Source organism: Aegilops tauschii, chromosome 7 (genome assembly GCF_002575655.3).
Source record: "Aegilops tauschii subsp. strangulata cultivar AL8/78 chromosome 7, Aet v6.0, whole genome shotgun sequence".
Taxonomy (NCBI): domain Eukaryota; kingdom Viridiplantae; phylum Streptophyta; class Magnoliopsida; order Poales; family Poaceae; genus Aegilops; species Aegilops tauschii.
This window is the reverse complement of record NC_053041.3, coordinates 149,479,934-149,498,171: the sequence shown is the minus strand read 5'-3', so window position 1 is coordinate 149,498,171 and position 18,238 is coordinate 149,479,934. Positions and strand designations below refer to the sequence as shown.

The following is an 18,238-nucleotide window of genomic DNA, read 5'->3' as shown; positions in this document are numbered from 1 at the left end:
CGTCCCTCTGTACACACATGCACATTTGACTAATGAAGAAAATGCCTGAAATCATCAAACCCCTGATTATGTGTTGTGCTCTTGCAAGACTGAAACTGACACATTCTCTTCTGGATGTTAATGATGTTCGATTGCATGTGGGTGTTCTGTCGTTGAAGCTCACATGATCGAGTGTTTATGCACAACTGAAGTTGGCACATTCAGTTCTGCATATATTGAACAACTTTCAAAACTTCTAAAAGCAAAGAGCAGTCGAACCATCCTCTAGGCTCTACTGTACCTCTCATAGATTTTTTTACTTCCAAAACTTATGATGAACACATCAGGTTCCAATGCAATTTCACTTGACAGATGTTGTTATTTCGGTTTTAATCATACTATATCAGCTTCAAAGTTTATTTTTACTCTCAAGTAGTCAATATCTGAGCATGAACACTCAAACTACTGCAGGGGGAGGATTTCCACAGTAACCCTGGGCTGGTTAAACTATTTGGAATAGAATTCCCTGATTTGAATATCAAGCATTCACAACTTCAGAATACATTGCCTCGAGGTACAATCCCACTTGATTCTCAAACAATCACTAATTCATGAATTGCAGCAGGGTGAACCCAAGATGTCCGGAGCCTCTCTTGTGAATCACATTGCTTACAATGATTTCATGATTGAGATCTCGGGATTTAACAGTTGTATTTTCTTGTTTTTTTTTCTTGTGGAGGAGAACAAGATGCATCCTTTAAAGGTGTGACTTAGAAGTTTAGCTAAATAAACAGAATATTTCTACTGCAAGTTGATGTATAGAAAAGTGGATTTTTGCATAGGTTTTGTATTATATATATAGTTAACTCAGTACTTCCTTTTCTTGCTTTGGAGTGACTGTTTTGCTTGACTCAGCATCCCTATGGTTCCGAGAGGGGCTGGGTGGCTAGATACAGAGGGCTTGGGTGCATGTGCTCTAATATATATTTTCTTTCGGGGAGGGTCACCTGAATGGACTATTAAGAGGTCCACTCTTAACTGCTCTTGCGGAACTAGGCCATCAGGCTACCATATATGTCCGTTGATTTAATCACCGTTATCTGTGCTAGACGTTCACAGATCTGGATGCCTTTGCTTGCCAAATAAAAAATGAACAATAGTTATGTTAGGAAGTTACACTAGCTTTGGCGATCCGATCATTCATGGAATGTTTTCCGGCATTGCCAACATATTGAGTACTTCAGTTGTAAGTCTGTAAGCAGTTCTCTTTGAAAGAGAAAAATCTATACATGCTTCAGTGAATGGCCACCCCCTTCTATTTTAGTAACACTGCACTTCTTAGTGGTACTTGCTAATCAGTATGGTTATTGGTCTGTAATCTTATTGTTTGTACATTAATTGTTTGTACGTAGGCCGGATCAAGCGCATCGCCGATGCCACGATCGCCGATCCGCCGTGCTGCTCCTCTCATGTGCGCCCTCGAGGCTGACGCCGTCCTATTTTCCGCAGCCACCGCCGTCGGGCTCCGCGTCCACGCGCCCCTTCAAACCTACTGGATGCAATCTCGCATTGCGCTGTCGTCCGCACTGTCTGGCACCACCTATGGACACAGAACGACGGATCAAGGTTTAATGACTTTGATCAGGCAAGATACATTCTGCCCGCTCATCTCCCCATGTTGCCGTTGGTAAGTATGGTGGCATTCTCCATGCTTCTTTTAGTGCTTCTCTCTAAATTCGTTGGGAGCCAAAATCTGTACTAATAGTTTGTTAGTATGCATTTGGCTATCAAACAGCTTTTCTGCTATCCAATTTTGTTCCTGCAAAAGTTGCTTCTGTTCTGTATAGGTGTACAGTTTTCATATTAACTGGAAAGTACCAAAGTTGTCTATCCTAGCTGCACCAAACTACAATTTTCTTGTTTTATTAATAATTTAATATGAGATATACAAGAAAGTGCAGCGGGCATGGCTTGTACTCATGCTTGAGGATATTTGGCTTAGGCTCCTGGACTGTGTCATGGCCACACTGAAGACGGGACACTTGTGGTTATCTTCATGTGTCATTGGTGGTCAGAGAAACCAAACAAAGCTGGAGTGAAAGGTCTAGGAGTTTCAATACAGAACAAAGGGTCTACGAGTTTCAATACATTGTTGAAAAATTGTGCCAAACATTAAGGTTGATTTCAGTTCCTTCATCCTTCTAGAGCATAAGAAAAATATGGTGCTTTGCTTGAAAAAATGTGGCTTAATTCTGGAAAGCATTAAGTTTCCATGCATGCTGATACTGATCAATCCATAACTCTAAAAACATGATACCCTCTTTCACATGCTTCATATAAGTTATGCACATGCCATCTCGCCAAGCACTGATAACATGTTTCGTTTAACAGATCATCTGAGATTTGCATAATTGTTTTGAGAATGAGCAGGGCAGCATCGACACCGGCCTCGATCAGTGTCGGGGCAATGGTGAACCAATGAAGAAGCTTAAGGCGGCTCAGGTGGGGTGGCACACGATATTGACATCAGCCACGACCAGCGTCGGAGGATGGGTCATTGGGACGGAAGGAGGAAGACAAAGAGGAGGAAGAAGACGATGATCACCAAATTTTACCACCGATAAAAAACACGCGACCGATGCATAGTTGCTCTTATAGTATCTGCTAAAGAAATTGATAAAATATGATATATATTCGTAGGACTTCACTCATGTCACTTAGTCACCAGTTTGATTTATTTTCCTGTATTTTGCCCAGGCAACGCACGGGCATTGTACTAGCAACCGGCTCCGGGCCCAGCCTACATTAGGGGGTGTGTTATGTACTCGCAAGGTTGTGTCCAGTATAAGACTTAATTCCTTGTAACCATAAATGTGAGCTAGGAAGAATAAAATTTGTGCTCTATTGAACTTACTGTAGAGCGGAGCAAGACGATCGAAGAGAGGGAGGGATTACAAATATTTCAGTCATGGCAGAGTTAGAAGTAGAACAAGCAATGTAGATGGACAATTATGCTTTCTTAAGAGTATATATTTTTCGTGTGAACTATATTTATTTTTCCGTGGCAACGGCAGTTGGTCTTGAGATTGACAAAGTCACAAAAACATCGCCCATTGAAAGAATATTTCCCTGCCACCACAATTGTTACTATTGTCAATTGTATGTGATAGTGAGAGAATATTACCTTGAGGTGTTTTAATGCACTATCATAGGTGGATAGGAAGGGTATGAACCATGACAAAGAAGAGCAATGACTATGTGATAGCGCGGTCGGCGGCTTCGTATCTGACGCGGACGGCACGGGGGATGGCGGCGGCCCGGCGTGGCCGACGATCTGGATGCAGTGGTGCCGGCGGCTCGCTGATCTGCCGGTACTCCAGGGTCTTCCTGGTGGTGCTGGTGGTGACGGCGGCCCGTGCACGAGAGTTGGATCCCTTCGAACTGATTTTGGTGAAAACTTGCCTTTGGCTTATGCTAAGGCCGGCGGTGGCGGTGCTATCTGCGTCGTTCCCTTCTTGAAGGCATCGCCGTGGAGAAGCTCAAGGCCACTCTGTGCTACCTCCGGGGGAAACCCTAGATCGGATGATCGGATGACGGCGGCGCTCTGGTGTCGTTCCTCCCTTGGGGGCGTCATTCTTGGAGGTACACACGTGATCGAGGGACCAGAGGACGGATTCTTTGGTGGAGCGGTGTTTCATCCTACACACTGATGGTGACGGATCTTGACGGCGTGGCGCAGCGCAGATTCGGAGTTCGCTGTGGGAGGATGGACTCGCGCAGGAGGACGACGCTGTCGGGCGTCGTGGTGCCGTCGATGGCAGAGAGACCTGGCACGGTACATGCAACAATACAGCTCTGAAGATGGATTGGTGGCAGGTGGCTGCGACGGCCTCATACCTGGTGGGCGTCCTGGTTGAGGAGTGCGCCGGACTGGTAGGTGCCCCATACCCGGCATGCGTCCTGGTTGGGACCTCAGGTCTTAGATGTTTAGGTTTGGCTGCGATGTCTGTTTGGTATTAGGCCCAGACTATCTGCGCTCCTTCATCAATTGGATGGGTGTAGCGACAATTGTTGCTTAGACAGGTGGCTTCAGTCTTGTTGTTGTATGGCTTTGTAAGGTCTTGTGAGAATAATTAATAAAGTGGCCGTATGCATAGCCCAGATGCAGAGGCCGGGGGTCATCCCCCTTTTCTAAAAAAATGTGATAGCAAGGTCAGAGGTGAGGTCGAAGGGCTATCAGAAAATAGGAGGTAGGTAGGGAGAATGAAGATGATGTCATGTCTTGTTGCGGTGGTGACCCATAAATAAATACTCTTGTTGCGGTCATGTCTCGTGATGATGTCAAGAGTAATTTTGTCCTACCTTGTCTATAATTGTGTGCCTTGATCACTGTGCCAAAAATAATACACCTTAGATAAAGAAACAGAGAGAGTAGAAAGGAACAAAGAGATCAAAAAGATTATGTTATGTCTTCCCACAATTTTGGTATGTATCTAAAAGTATATTAGCTATGTATGTACTTCTAGAAAAGCTGAGGTACTCAATCTTGGTGGAGAAGATAAAAATGCCCACAATTTATGGTCTTGTGCTCATCTATGTTTGTATTGCGCCCGTAGCAACGCATGGGCATTGTTGGAAATATGCCCTAGAGGCAATAATAAATTGGTTATTATTATATTTCCTTGTTCATGATAAACGTTTATTATCCATGCTAGAATTGTATTGATAGGAAACTCAGATACACGTGTGGATACATAGACAACACCATGTCCCTAGTAAGCCTCTAGTTGACTAGCTCGTTGATCAATAGATGGTTACGGTTTCCTGACCATGGACATTGGATGTCGTTGATAACGGGATCACATCATTAGGAGAATGATGTGATGGACAAGACCCAATCCTAAGCCTAGCACAAGATCGTGTAGTTAGTTTGCTCAGAGCTTTTCTAATGTCAAGTATCGTTTCCTTAGACCATGAGATTGTGCAACTCCCGGATACCATAGGAATGCTTTGGGTGTACCAAACGTCACAACGTAACTGGGTGACTATAAAGGTGCACTACAGGTATCTCCGAAAGTGTCTGTTGGGTTGGCACGAATCGAGACTGGGATTTGTCACTCCGTGTAAACGGAGAGGTATCTCTGGGCCCACTCGGTAGGACATCATCATAATGTGCACAATGTGACCAAGGAGTTGATCAAGGTAACGAGTAAAGAGACTTGCCGGCAACGAGATTGAACAAGGTATCGGGATACCGACGATCGAATCTCGGGCAAGTAACATACCGATAGACAAAGGGAATTGCATACGGGATTGATTGAATCCCCGACATCGTGGTTCATCCGATGAGATCATCGTGGAACATGTGGGACCAACATGGGTATCCAGATCCCGCTGTTGGTTATTGACCGGAGAACGTCTCGGTCATGTCTGCATGGTTCCCGAACCCATAGGGTCTACACGCTTAAGGTTCGATGACGCTAGGGTTATAGGGAAAGCATGTACGTGGTTACCGAATGTTGTTCGGAGTCCCGGATGAGATCCCGGACGTCACGAGGAGTTCCGGAATGGTCCGGAGGTAAAGATTTATATATGGGAAGTCCTGTTTTGGTCACCGGAAAAGTTTCGGGTGATATCGGTAATGTACCGGGACCACCGGGAGGGTCCCGGGGGTCCACCAAGTGGGGCCACCAGCCCCAGAAGGCTGCGTGGGCCAAGTGTGGGAGGGGACCAGCCCCAGGTGGGGTGGTGCGCCCCCCACCAAGGCCCAAGGCGCATGGGAGAGTGGAAGGGGGCAAACCCTAGTCCAGATAGGCCTTAAGGCCCACCCTAGTGGCGCCCCCCCTCTCCTCCCCTTGGCTGCCCCCCTTGGATGGGATCTAGGGCTGGCCGCCTCCTCTTGGGGTGGAAACCCTAGAGGGGGGCGCAGCCCCCTCCCCCCTATATATAGTTGAGGTTTGGGCTGCCCAAGACACACGAGAACGTCTCTCTTTCGGCGCAGCCCTACCCCTCTCGCTCCTCCTCCTCTCCCGCGGTGCTTGGCGAAGCCCTGCGGGATTGCCACGCTCCTCCACCACCACCACGCCGTCGTGCTGCTGCTGGATGGAGTCTTCCCCAACCTCTCCCTCTCTCCTTGCTGGATCAAGGCGTGGGAGACGTCACCGGGCTGCACGTGTGTTGAACGCGGAGGCACCGTTCTTCGGTGCTTAGATCGGAATCAACCGCGATCTGAATCGCTACGAGTATGACTCCTTCATCCGCGTTCTTGCAACGCTTTCGCATCGCGATCTACAATGGTATGTAGATGCACTCCCCTCCCCCTCGTTGCTAGATTACTCCATAGATTGATCTTGGTGATGCGTAGAAAATTTTGAATTTCTGCTACGTTCCCCAACAGTGGCATCATGAGCTAGGTCTATGCGTAGTTTCTATGCACGAGTAGAACACAAAGCAGTTGTGGGCGTAGATGTTGCCAATTCTTCTTGCCGCTACTAGTCTTATCTTGTTTCGGCGGCATTGTGGGATGAAGCGGCCCGGACCGACCTTACACGTACGCTTACGTGAGACAGGTTCCACCGACTGACATGCACTAGTTGCATAAGGTGGCTAGCGGGTGTCTGTCTCTCCCACTTTAGTCGGAACGGATTCGATGAAAAGGGTCCTTATGAAGGGTAAATAGAAATTGGCATATCACGTTGTGGTTTTACGTAGGTAAGAAACGTTCTTGCTAGAAACCTATACAAGCCACGTAAAAACTTGCAACAACAATTAGAGGACGTCTAACTTGTTTTTGCAGCATGTGCTATGTGATGTGATATGGCCAGAAGATGTGATGAATGATATATGTGATGTATGAGATTGATCATATTCTTGTAATAGGAATTACGACTTGCATGTCGATGAGTATGACAACCGGCAGGAGCCATAGGAGTTGTCTTTATTTTTTGTATGACCTGCGTGTCATTGAATAACGCCATGTAAATTACTTTACTTTGTTGCTAAGCGCGTTAGCCATAGAAGTAGAAGTAATCGTTGGCGTGACAACTTCATGAAGACACAATGATGGAGATCATGATGATGGAGATCATGGTGTCATGCCGGTGACAAAGATGATCATGGTGCCCCGAAGATGGAGATCAAAGGAGCAAAATGATATTGGCCATATCATGTCACTATTTGATTGCATGTGATGTTTATCATGTTATGCATCTTATTTTCTTAGAACGACGGTAGTAAGTAAGATGATCCCTCACTAAAATTTCAAGAAACGTGTTCCCCCTAACTGTGCACCGTTGCGAAGGTTCGTTGTTTCGAAGCACCACGTGATGATCGGGTGTGATAGATTCTAACGTTTGAATACAACGGGTGTTGACGAGCCTAGCATGTACAGACATGGCCTCGGAACACAAGCAAAACACTTAGGTTGACTTGACGAGCCTAGCATGTACAGACATGGCCTCGGAACACAAGAGACCGAAAGGTTGAACATGAGTCGTATAGTAGATACGATCAACATGGAGATGTTCACCGATGATGACTAGTCCGTCTCACATGATGATCGGACACGGCCTAGTTTGACTCGGATCATGTATCACTTAGATGACTAGAGGGATGTCTATCTGAGTGGGAGTTCATTAATCAGATGAACTTAATTATCATGAACATAGTCATAAAGTCTTTGCAAATTATGTCATAGCTTGCGCTTTAGTTCTACTGTTTAAGATATGTTCCTAGAGAAAATTTAGTTGAAAGTTGGAAGTAGCAATTATGCGGACTGGGTCCGTAAACTGAGGATTGTCCTCATTGCTGCACAGAAGGCTTATGTCCTTAATGCACCGCTCAGTGTGCTGGACCTCAGCGTCGTCTGTAGATGTTACGAAACATCTGACATACACGTTTTGATGACTACGTGATAGTTCAGTGAGTAATGCTAACGGTTTAGAATTGTGGCACGAGAGACGTTTTTGAAACGTCGCAGAACATATGAGATGTTCCAAAGACTGAAATTGGGATTTCAGACTAGTGCCCACGTCAAGAGGTATGAGACCTCTGACAAGTTTCTTAAGCCTGAAAACTAAGGGAGAAAAGCTCAATCGTTGAGCATGTGCTCAGATTGTCTGAGTACCACAATCGCTTGAATAGAGTGGGAGTTAATCTCCCAGATGAGATAGTGATGGTTCTCCATAGTCACTGCCACCAAGCTAGTAGAGCTTCGTGATGAACTATAACATATCAGGGATAGTTATGATGATCCTTGAGCTATTCGCGATGTTTGACACCGCGAAAGTAGAAATCAAGAAGGAGCATCAATTGTTGATGGTTAGTAAAACCACTAGTTTAAGAAGGGCAAGGGCAAAAGGGATACTTCATGAAACAGCAAGTCATTTGCTGCTCTAGTGAAGAATCCCAAGGTTGAACCCAAACCCGAGACTAAGTGCTTCTGTAATGAGAGGAACTATCACTGAAGCAGTACTACCCTAGATACTTGGTAGATGAGAAGGCAGACAAGGTCGACAGAAGTATATTGGATATACGTTATATGAATGTGTACTTTACTAGTACTCCTAGCAGCACCAGAGTATTAGATACCGGTTCGGTTGCTAAGTGTTAGTAACTCGAAATAAAAGCTGCGGAAGAAACGGAGACTAGCTAAAGGTGAGATGACGATATGTGTTGGAAGTGTTTCCAAGGTTGATGTGATCAAGCATCGCATGCTCCCTCTACCATCGAGATTTGGTGTTTGCGTTGAGCATGATTGGATTATGTTTATCGCAATACGGTTATTCATTTAAGGAGAATAATGGTTACTCTGTTTATTTGAATAATACCTTCAATGGTCTTGCACCTAAAATGAATCTCGATCGTAGTGATACACATGTTCATGCCAAAAGTAATGATAGTACCACATACTTGTGGCACTGCTATTTGAGTCATATTGGGATAAAACGCATGAAGAAGCTCCATGTAGATGGATCTTTGGACTCACTCATTTTTGAAAAGATTGAGACATGCAAACCATGTCTATTGGTATATATGCATGAAGAAACTCCATGCAGATGGATCGTTTGGACTCACTTGATTTTGAATCACTTGAGACATGCAAATCATACCACATGGGCAAGATGACTGAAAGGCCTCGTTTTCAGTAAGATGGAACAAGAGAGCAACTTGTTGGAAGTAATACATTTGATGTGTGCAGACCAATGAGTGCTGAGGCACGCAGTGGATATCGTTATGTTCTTACTTCACAGATGGTTTGAGTAGATGCTGAGTGTATTTACTTGACGAAACACAAGTCTGAATTATTGAAAGGTTCAAGTAATTTCAGAGTGAAGTTGAAGGTCGTCGTGACAAGAGGATAAAATGTCTGTGATATGATCATAGAGATGAGTATCTGAGTTACGAGTTTGGCACACAATTAAGACATTGTGGAAAGTGTTTCACAATTAATACCGCCTGGAACACCATAGTGTGATGGTGTGTCCGGACATCATAGCTGCACCCTATTGGATATGGCGCATACCATGATGTCTCTTATCGAATTACCACTATCGTTTATGGGTTAGGCATTAGAGACAACCGCATTCACTTTAAAAGGGGCACCACGCAATTCCGTTGAGACGACACCATTTAGAGAAACACTAAGTTGTCGTTTCTTAAAAGTTTGGGGTTGCGATGCTTATAAGCTCGAACCTAAAGCGGATAAATGAATCTTCATAGAATACCCAAAAACAATTGGGTATACCTCCTATTTCAGATCTAAGCAAAAGTAATTGCTTCTAGAGACATGTCCTTTCTCGAGGAAAAGTTTCTCTCAAAAGAATTGAGTGGGAGGATGGTGGAGACTTGATATGGTTATTGAACCGTCACTTCAACTAGTGTGTAGCAGGGCACATGAAGTTGTTCCCGTGGCACCTACACCAATTGAAGTGGAAGCTTATGATAGTGATCATGAAACTTCGGATCAAGTCACTACCAAACCTCGTAGGACGACGAGGATGCGTAATACTTCAGAGTAGTACGTGATCCTGTCTCGAAAGTCATGTTGTTAGACAACAATGAACCTACGAGCTATGGAGAAGCGATGGTGGGCCCATATTCCGACAAATGGTTAGAAGCCATGAAATCCGAGATAAATGGATCTTTAAGAAGAAGACAGACATGGACGGTAATGTTACCGTCTATGAAGCTCGACTTGTGGAAAAGAGTATTTCCACAAGTTCAAGGAGTTGACTGCGATGAGATTTTCTCATCCGTAGCGATGCTTAAGTCCGTCGGAATCATGTTAGCATTAGCTGCATTTATGAAATCTGGCAGATGGATGTCAAAACAAATTTCCTTACTAGTTTTCGTAAGGAAAGGTTGTATGTGATACAATCAGAAAGGTTTTGTCGATCCTAAGGATGCTAAAAGGTATGCTAGCTCCAGTGATCCTTCCATGGACTAGAGCAAGCATCTCGGAGTCAGAATATACGCTTTGATGGAGTGATCAAAGTTTTTGGGTTTATACAAAGTTTGTTAGAAACTTGTATTTACAATAAAGTGAGTGGGAGCGCTACAACATTTCTGATAAGTATATGTGAATGACATATTGTTGATCCAAAATGATGTAAAATTTCTGGAAAGCATAAAGGGTTGTTTGAAAGGAGTTTTTCAAAGGAAGACCTGGATAAAGCTGCTTACATATTGGGCATCAAGATCTATAGAGATAGATAAAGACGCCCGATGATACTTTCAAAGAACGCACACCTTGACATGATTTTGAAAGAGTTCAAAAATAGATCAGCAAAGAAGGAGTTCTTGGCTGTGTTACAAGGTGTGAGTATTGAGTAAGACTCAAGACCTGACCACAGCAGAAGAGAGAGAAAGGACGAAGGTCGTCCCCTATGCTTCAGACGTAGGCTCTACAGTATGCTATGCTGTGTACCGCACATGAAGTGTGCCTTGCCATGAGTTGGTCAAGGGGTACAATAGTGATCCGGGAATGGATCACATGACAGCGGTCGAACTTATCCTTAGTATCTATTGGACTAAGGAATTTTCTCGATTATGGAGGTGAAAAGGAGTTCGTCGTAAAGGGTTATGTCGATGCGAACTTTGACACTAATCCGGATGACTCTGAGTAGTAAACCGGATTCGTATAGTAGAGCAATTATTTGAAATGGCTCCAAATAGCGCGTGGTAGCATCCACAAGATGACATAGATATTCGTAAAGCACACACGGATCTGAAAGGTTCAGACCCGTTGACTAATAACCTCTCTCACAAGCATAACATGATCAAACCAGAACTCATTGAGTGTTAATCACATAGTGATGTGAACTAGATTGTTGACTCTAGTAAACTCTTTGGATGTTGGTCACATGGTGATGTGACCTGTGAGTGTTAATCACATGGTGATGTGAACTAGATTATTGACTCTAGTGCAAGTGGGAGACTGTTGGAAATATGCCCTAGAGGCAATAATAAATTGGTTATTATTATATTTCCTTGTTCATGATAAACGTTTATTATCCATGCTAGAATTGTATTGATAGGAAACTCAGATACACGTGTGGATACATAGACAACACCATGTCCCTAGTAAGCCTCTAGTTGACTAGCTCGTTGATCAATAGATGGTTACGGTTTCCTGACCATGGACATTGGATGTCGTTGATAACGGGATCACATCATTAGGAGAATGATGTGATGGACAAGACCCAATCCTAAGCCTAGCACAAGATCGTGTAGTTCGTTTGCTCAGAGCTTTTCTAATGTCAAGTATCGTTTCCTTAGACCATGAGATTGTGCAACTCCCGGATACCGTAGGAATGCTTTGGGTGTACCAAACGTCACAACGTAACTGGGTGACTATAAAGGTGCACTACAGGTATCTCCGAAAGTGTCTGTTGGGTTGGCACGAATCGAGACTGGGATTTGTCACTCCGTGTAAACGGAGAGGTATCTCTGGGCCCACTCGGTAGGACATCATCATAATGTGCACAATGTGACCAAGGAGTTGATCACGGGATGATGTGAGTTACGGAACGAGTAAAGAGACTTGCCGGCAACGAGATTGAACAAGGTATCGGGATACCGACGATCGAATCTCGGGCAAGTAACATACCGATAGACAAAGGGAATTGCATACGGGATTGATTGAATCCCCGACATCGTGGTTCATCCGATGAGATCATCGTGGAACATGTGGGAGCCAACATGGGTATCCAGATCCCGCTGTTGGTTATTGACCGGAGAACGTCTCGGTCATGTCTGCATGGTTCCCGAACCCGTAGGGTCTACACGCTTAAGGTTCGATGATGCTAGGGTTATAGGGAAAGCATGTACGTGGTTACCGAATGTTGTTCGGAGTCCCGGATGAGATCCCGGACGTCACGAGGAGTTCCGGAATGGTCCGGAGGTAAAGATTTATATATGGGAAGTCCTGTTTTGGTCACCGGAAAAGTTTCGGGTGATATCGGTAATGTACCGGGACCACCGGGAGGGTCCCGGGGGTCCACCAAGTGGGGCCACCAGCCCCAGAAGGCTGCGTGGGCCAAGTGTGGGAGGGGACCAGCCCCAGGTGGGCTGGTGCGCCCCCCCACCAAGGCCCAAGGCGCATGGGAGAGTGGGAGGGGGCAAACCCTAGTCCAGATGGGCCTGAAGGCGCACCCTAGTGGCGCCCCCCTCTCCTCCCCTTGGCCGCCCCCTTGGATGGGATCTAGGGCTGGCCGCCTCCTCTTGGGGTGGAAACCCTAGAGGGGGGCGCAGCCCCCTCCCCCCTATATATAGTTGAGGTTTGGGCTGCCCAAGACACACGAGAACGTCTCTCTTTCGGCACAGCCCTACCCCTCTCCCTCCTCCTCCTCTCCCGCGGTGCTTGGCGAAGCCCTGCGGGATTGCCACGCTCCTGCACCACCACCACGCCGTCGTGCTGCTGCTGGATGGAGTCTTCCCCAACCTCTCCCTCTCTCCTTGCTGGATCAAGGCGTGGGAGACGTCACCGGGCTGCACGTGTGTTGAACGCGGAGGCACCGTTCTTCGGTGCTTAGATCGGAATCAACCGCGATCTGAATCACTACGAGTACGACTCCTTCATCCGGGTTCTTGCAACGCTTCCGCATCGCGATCTACAATGGTATGTAGATGCACTCCCCTTCCCCTCGTTGCTAGATTACTCCATAGATTGATCTTGGTGATGCGTAGAAAATTTTGAATTTCTGCTACGTTCCCAACAGGCATTATGCTGGTTGTCAAGACAATACCCAACCCTGTCGGAGAGAAGAGGAAAAAATTTACCCAGGAGCAAGAGAGTGCCAGGAAGGATGTCGAGCGTGCCTTTGGTGCTTTGCAATCTCGATGGGGCATCGTTCGGGGTATCATGCTAATACCTGGAGCACGCAGAAACCGTGGGAGATGATGACTGCTTGTGTGATTATGCACAATATGATCGTAGAAGACGAGCGCCCGGAACGTCTGTACGATCAAGGGTTTCAGTTTCAGGGTGAGAATGTTGTGCCTGAGCATGGAGTAGCGGCAACATTTGAACAGTTCACCAAATTTCATGAAGACATGCGTGATTGAGAAACTCACGTGCAGCTGCAAAATGATTTGGTTGAGTATATGTGGGCTCATGTTGGCAACCAATAGATGTATCTTCTTTTATTCGGCTGCAAAACTATGTGAAACATTTTTATTTGTATCCGGCTTGTAAAACTATAATATTTTTATTCGGAACTATGTTATTTGACAATATGTTTGAATGCAAATCAATGTAAATATTTGGCGGCCAGCCGGCCACGCCGGTACATATGGGTCGGCGTGTTGGGCACACTGCCGACCCAAATCTAAAAGAGGGTGGATGCAGGGCGGGCGGCCGACCCAAACGGACAAAAAGCGAACGAAATCGCCGTCCGTTTGGGTCGGCCCGTTGGAGTTGCTCTCACTCTATGATTCCTAGCGTGTGCATAACACGACACACACATCCAACACAACAAAAAGAAAATATCATTTCACAACTAACAAAGGAGACAAACTTAAGGTTGGGTAGATACTATCCGGAGATGAAACAACCACCCATGATGAGAGAAAACCTTCCTGTATGCTCCAGCCTGGTAGACATCATTATAAAAAAAAATCTGTTCTCCGGCCTCTATAGGATAGAGCAAGTATGGAGCCACCCATACATACATGTATAACCTGCACCGGAGATGAAGCACATTTTCCTTTAAAAACCATATTATTCCTCGTAAGCCACAAAGTCCAATATAAATCTGCCGCCCCCACAATAATATATGCACATTTTTCGGTGTGAAAACCCCGCAACCAATTGCCGAACATATTATAGTGAAGGTAAAAGTTTGAAGCTATTTGGACCATGGATGACACGAAACAGACAAATTTACACTAATTGTTTTGATTAATAGACTCGTCATGTTGACATAAAAGACACATATCTTACTACCTTGCTAAATGAGAACCGTCAGGTTATCTCTAGTTAAGATCGCACACATGTTTATAAAAAAAAAGGTATTCACTCGAAGAGGAATTTTAAGCTTGCACAGTTTTTGTTATCGACAGTGTGGGCAATCGCCTCCTAGCCTGCTCGATTTTCCTTTCGGCGGTAGCTTCCACACCACCGACCACCCTCGGGCCAAGGATGGGCTGCCTGACTCGAGACTGGTGAGCAGTGAGAGCTCCTATTCTCTGAATTCAAATATATCATATGTCAGAGTTGTAGACTTGTAGTGCACGTACTGTACTAGTGCGATCTCTCCTCGTGAAGGCGGGAGGAGAAACGGATTGGCTTTCGCCGTGAAAGGTCAAGACGTCTAATTTGAAATGTTAAGTCTTGGGAGAAAAATGGCGCTCGATAGCTGCGGTTCCGTGGAATATCTAGTAAGTCGTCGCTGACCAAATGGAATACCCCGCTCATTTCGAAATGCAAAGGTGAAACATGTACTAACAGATAGAGTTGGACGAACAACATTTTGTCGTTCCGCGGGAGTTGACGAAGCAGAGTCATATAACCTAGAACACTTGCAGAACACCAAGTCGGACCGGCAGCTTCAGCTCACGTGCCGTTCCAGTGATCTGCCAAGTACGTACACAGGGTAAAAATAGCTGGACTGACCACATACGCTCACCCGTTACTGAACCATGGACGAAAGTGATGTTTCTCTGGACACGCGCGAGTGTTGCATGCATGCTTTCCCGTCGGCCTCCGCCACCCTAGCTTGAATTCTCTTCGCCCCAAGCACGTGCAGAGTTATCCCAAGTTTTCTCCCCGGTCTCGCGAGCCTTCGTAGACCCGCCGCATTGTCATTCCTCCCCCTGCCCCCTATAAATGGCCGCTGAAGCAGCAGCCGTGGCCTACATCAAAACCATCCATGCATCTATCCATCTCCAAGCTAGAGGAGGCAATCCATCAGTGTGCGCTGTAAACATCTGGGTTGTCGGGTTTGGCAACATACTGATCTAGATGGCATTCCCGGTCTCGGACGAGCTACTGGGCACGTTCGTGCCCATCGCGGTGTACTGGCTCTACTCGGGGCTGTACATCGTGCTGGACGCGCTGGGGACGGCCGACCGCTACCGCCTCCACCCCAAGGAGGACGAGGAGACCAGGAACATACCTTCCAAGCGCACCGTCCTCAAGGGCGTCCTCCTCCAGCAGGCCGTCCAGGTCGCCGTCTCGCTCATCGTCTTCAAGGTACTACTTCGATCCCCTCCTCGTGCCATCCATGCACAAGTTGGTAGTGTAGTGTTAAAAAGACGTTTTACATTATGGGACGAAGTAGTAGGACGTAACTTCTGCTCTTACTTTCTGCGAAACATGCATGCAGATCACCGGCGATGGGAGCCGCGACACGAGGGAGCAGCCTCCGGCGCCGGTGATAGCGCTGCAGTTCGTCGTGGCAATGTTCGCCATGGACACGTGGCAGTACTTCGTGCACAGGTACCTCCACACCAACAAGTTCCTCTACAAGCACGTCCACGCGCAGCACCACACCATCCTGGTGCCCTACGCGTTCGGGGCGCTCTACAGCCACCCGCTGGAGGGCCTGCTCATGGACACGGCTAGCGGCGCCGTCGGGTACCTCGCTTCCGGGATGACCCCCCGCACCGCCATCTTCTTCATCTCGTTCGGCGCCATCAAGACCGTCGACGACCACTGTGGCCTCTGGCTGCCCGGCAATATCTTCCACGCTGTCTTCGCCAACAACAGCGCCTTCCACAACATCCACCACCAGCTCTACGGCAACAAGCACAACTTCTCGCAGCCCTTCTTCGTCGTGTGGGACAAGATCCTCGGGACGTACATGCCCTTCACGGTCCTGAGCCGCGAGGGTGGAGGAGTAGAGGCGCGCCCGGTTAAGCACGCCCTTGCGGCGCACGAGCATCACAAGTCCCATTGAGCAGCTGGTTTGGTTTCCCCTGATATATATATAGGTTCATTTGGCTAGATATATAGAACTTCACTACAGACGATGTATGTGCTCATGTTCTGGCACTAATAATGTGGTTTCTCACTATTTATATATTGTGCTCCCTTATGAATATGTATGTTCTGCTCGTACCTTAAGTTATTGATGATAAAGATACGAAAGATAATGCTGCTCTCGCTTATGATAGTCCTATCTTCAAGAAATATGCTTATGTTGTGGATTATATTGGTGAATTGCAATTGGTAGTCCCTAGAAGCATCAGTTAGTCCATTGTAAAAGATATCAAGTATTTTATTTTTTTAAGAGGATGATCTGGCAAGGCATTAGTAATCGGAGAAGTCTTCCCCAAGCTTGAGGGAGATTCTCTTCTTTAAATTACACAAAGTTATAAATTTTCTATAAGGCAGCTTGTTTATTATGAGCAGGATTTTTTTCCAGAGAAGTAATATATCATATCCTGGGGACTACTCACACAACCAGGAGCAAGAGTTTTAAACCATTCTTTAGCATCACCCTTTAATGAGAAAGGAAGCAACTTAAAGATATAGTAGTAGCGAATTTTTTTCTCATGAGCAAATATGGTGGCAATATCCTGCAGTTTAGTAAGGTGTGCCACAACAGTTTTAGATTCATAACCATGAAAACGATCGGATTCTACTGAAGTAATTAATTCAGGATTAATAGAGTAATCCTTATCGGTAACAAAGATAGGAGAAGTAACAAACTTAGGATCGTATTTCATTTTCTCCATCATAGCTTTTTCTTTCAACTTACTTATCAATTTCATAAGATCATATCTATCATTACAAATAAGAAATGCCCTAGCAATCTCCCCATCCATAACATAACCCTTAGGTACTTTAGGCATTTCAAATCTAGTAGGAGAGCTGGGCATAATAGGTGAATCATAGTTTTCATCAGTTTCAACAGTCTCAAGTTGTTTAACTTTAGCAATTTGTTCATCAAGAAATTCACCTAGTGGCACAGTATCATCAAGCAGAGTACTAGCATCATCACACATTTCATTTATAACAGAAGTAGTATCATCAATTACTTGCGACATATCAGAATGAATAACAGGTGGTGGTGTCACAAGCCTACTCAAAACAGAAGGTGAATCAAATGCAGAGCTAGATGGCAGTTCCTTACCTCCCCTCGTCTTGGAGGGTACGATCTTGGCGTTAGCGTCTTTCAGATTCTTCATAGTGATCAACACATATATAAATCCCAAGTGAAGTCAATACATAGTGCTATGCTCCCCGGCAACGGATCCAAGAAAAGGTCTTGGTAACCCACAAGTATAGGGGACCGCGATAGTCTTCGATGGTAGTATTTTACCCAAATATATTGATTCGACACAAGGGGAGCCAGAGAATATTTATGAGCCTTAGCACTTGAGTTGTTAATTCAACCACACCTAGAAAATAATATCTCTGCAGCAAAGTGTTTAGTAGCATAGTAGTTTGATAGTAGCAGTAACAGTAGCAATAGTAACAGGAACAGTAACAAAAGCAGTTTGTAGTGATTGTAATAGCAGCAACAGTAGTAACTTAGCAAAGATCAACATGAGAAAACCGTAGCATTGGATCAGTGATGGATATTTGTGTTGGATGATATTCATCATATAACAGTCACAAACTAGAGCAATACACAATAGCTCCAATTCATCAATTCAATGTAGGCATGTATTCCGTATGTGGTCATACGTCCTTATAATAAGAACTTGCATAACATGTTTTGTCCTACCCTCCCGTGGCAGCGGGGTCCATAAGGAAATCTAAGGGATATTAAGGCCTCCTTTTAACAGAGAACCGGAGCAAAGCATTAAC

At 45.5% G+C, this 18,238-nt stretch overlaps 1 protein-coding gene across 1 annotated transcript; it reads left to right on the top strand.

The window, feature by feature from the left end:
* Nucleotides 1-15,386: 15,386 nt before the first annotated feature.
* Nucleotides 15,387-16,521, top strand: LOC109754174 (sphinganine C4-monooxygenase 1-like). Its single transcript, XM_020313095.3, has 2 exons — nucleotides 15,387-15,673; nucleotides 15,807-16,521. Exons 1-2 carry the CDS (start codon nucleotides 15,443-15,445, stop codon nucleotides 16,377-16,379), a joined length of 804 nt encoding a protein of 267 aa, XP_020168684.1. The 5' UTR covers nucleotides 15,387-15,442; the 3' UTR covers nucleotides 16,380-16,521.
* The last annotated feature ends 1,717 nt before the right edge of the window (nucleotides 16,522-18,238 follow it).

What these genes read in the sequence shown, in the direction of transcription:
- LOC109754174 (XM_020313095.3), top strand. Translation starts at nt 15,443, where the DNA reads ATGGCATTCCCGGTCTCGGACGAGCTACTGGGCACGTTCGTGCCCATC. An exon ending in TCTCGCTCATCGTCTTCAAG is followed by an intron (nt 15,674 to 15,806) that starts GTACTACTTCGA and finishes ACATGCATGCAG; the next exon opens with ATCACCGGCGATGGGAGCCG.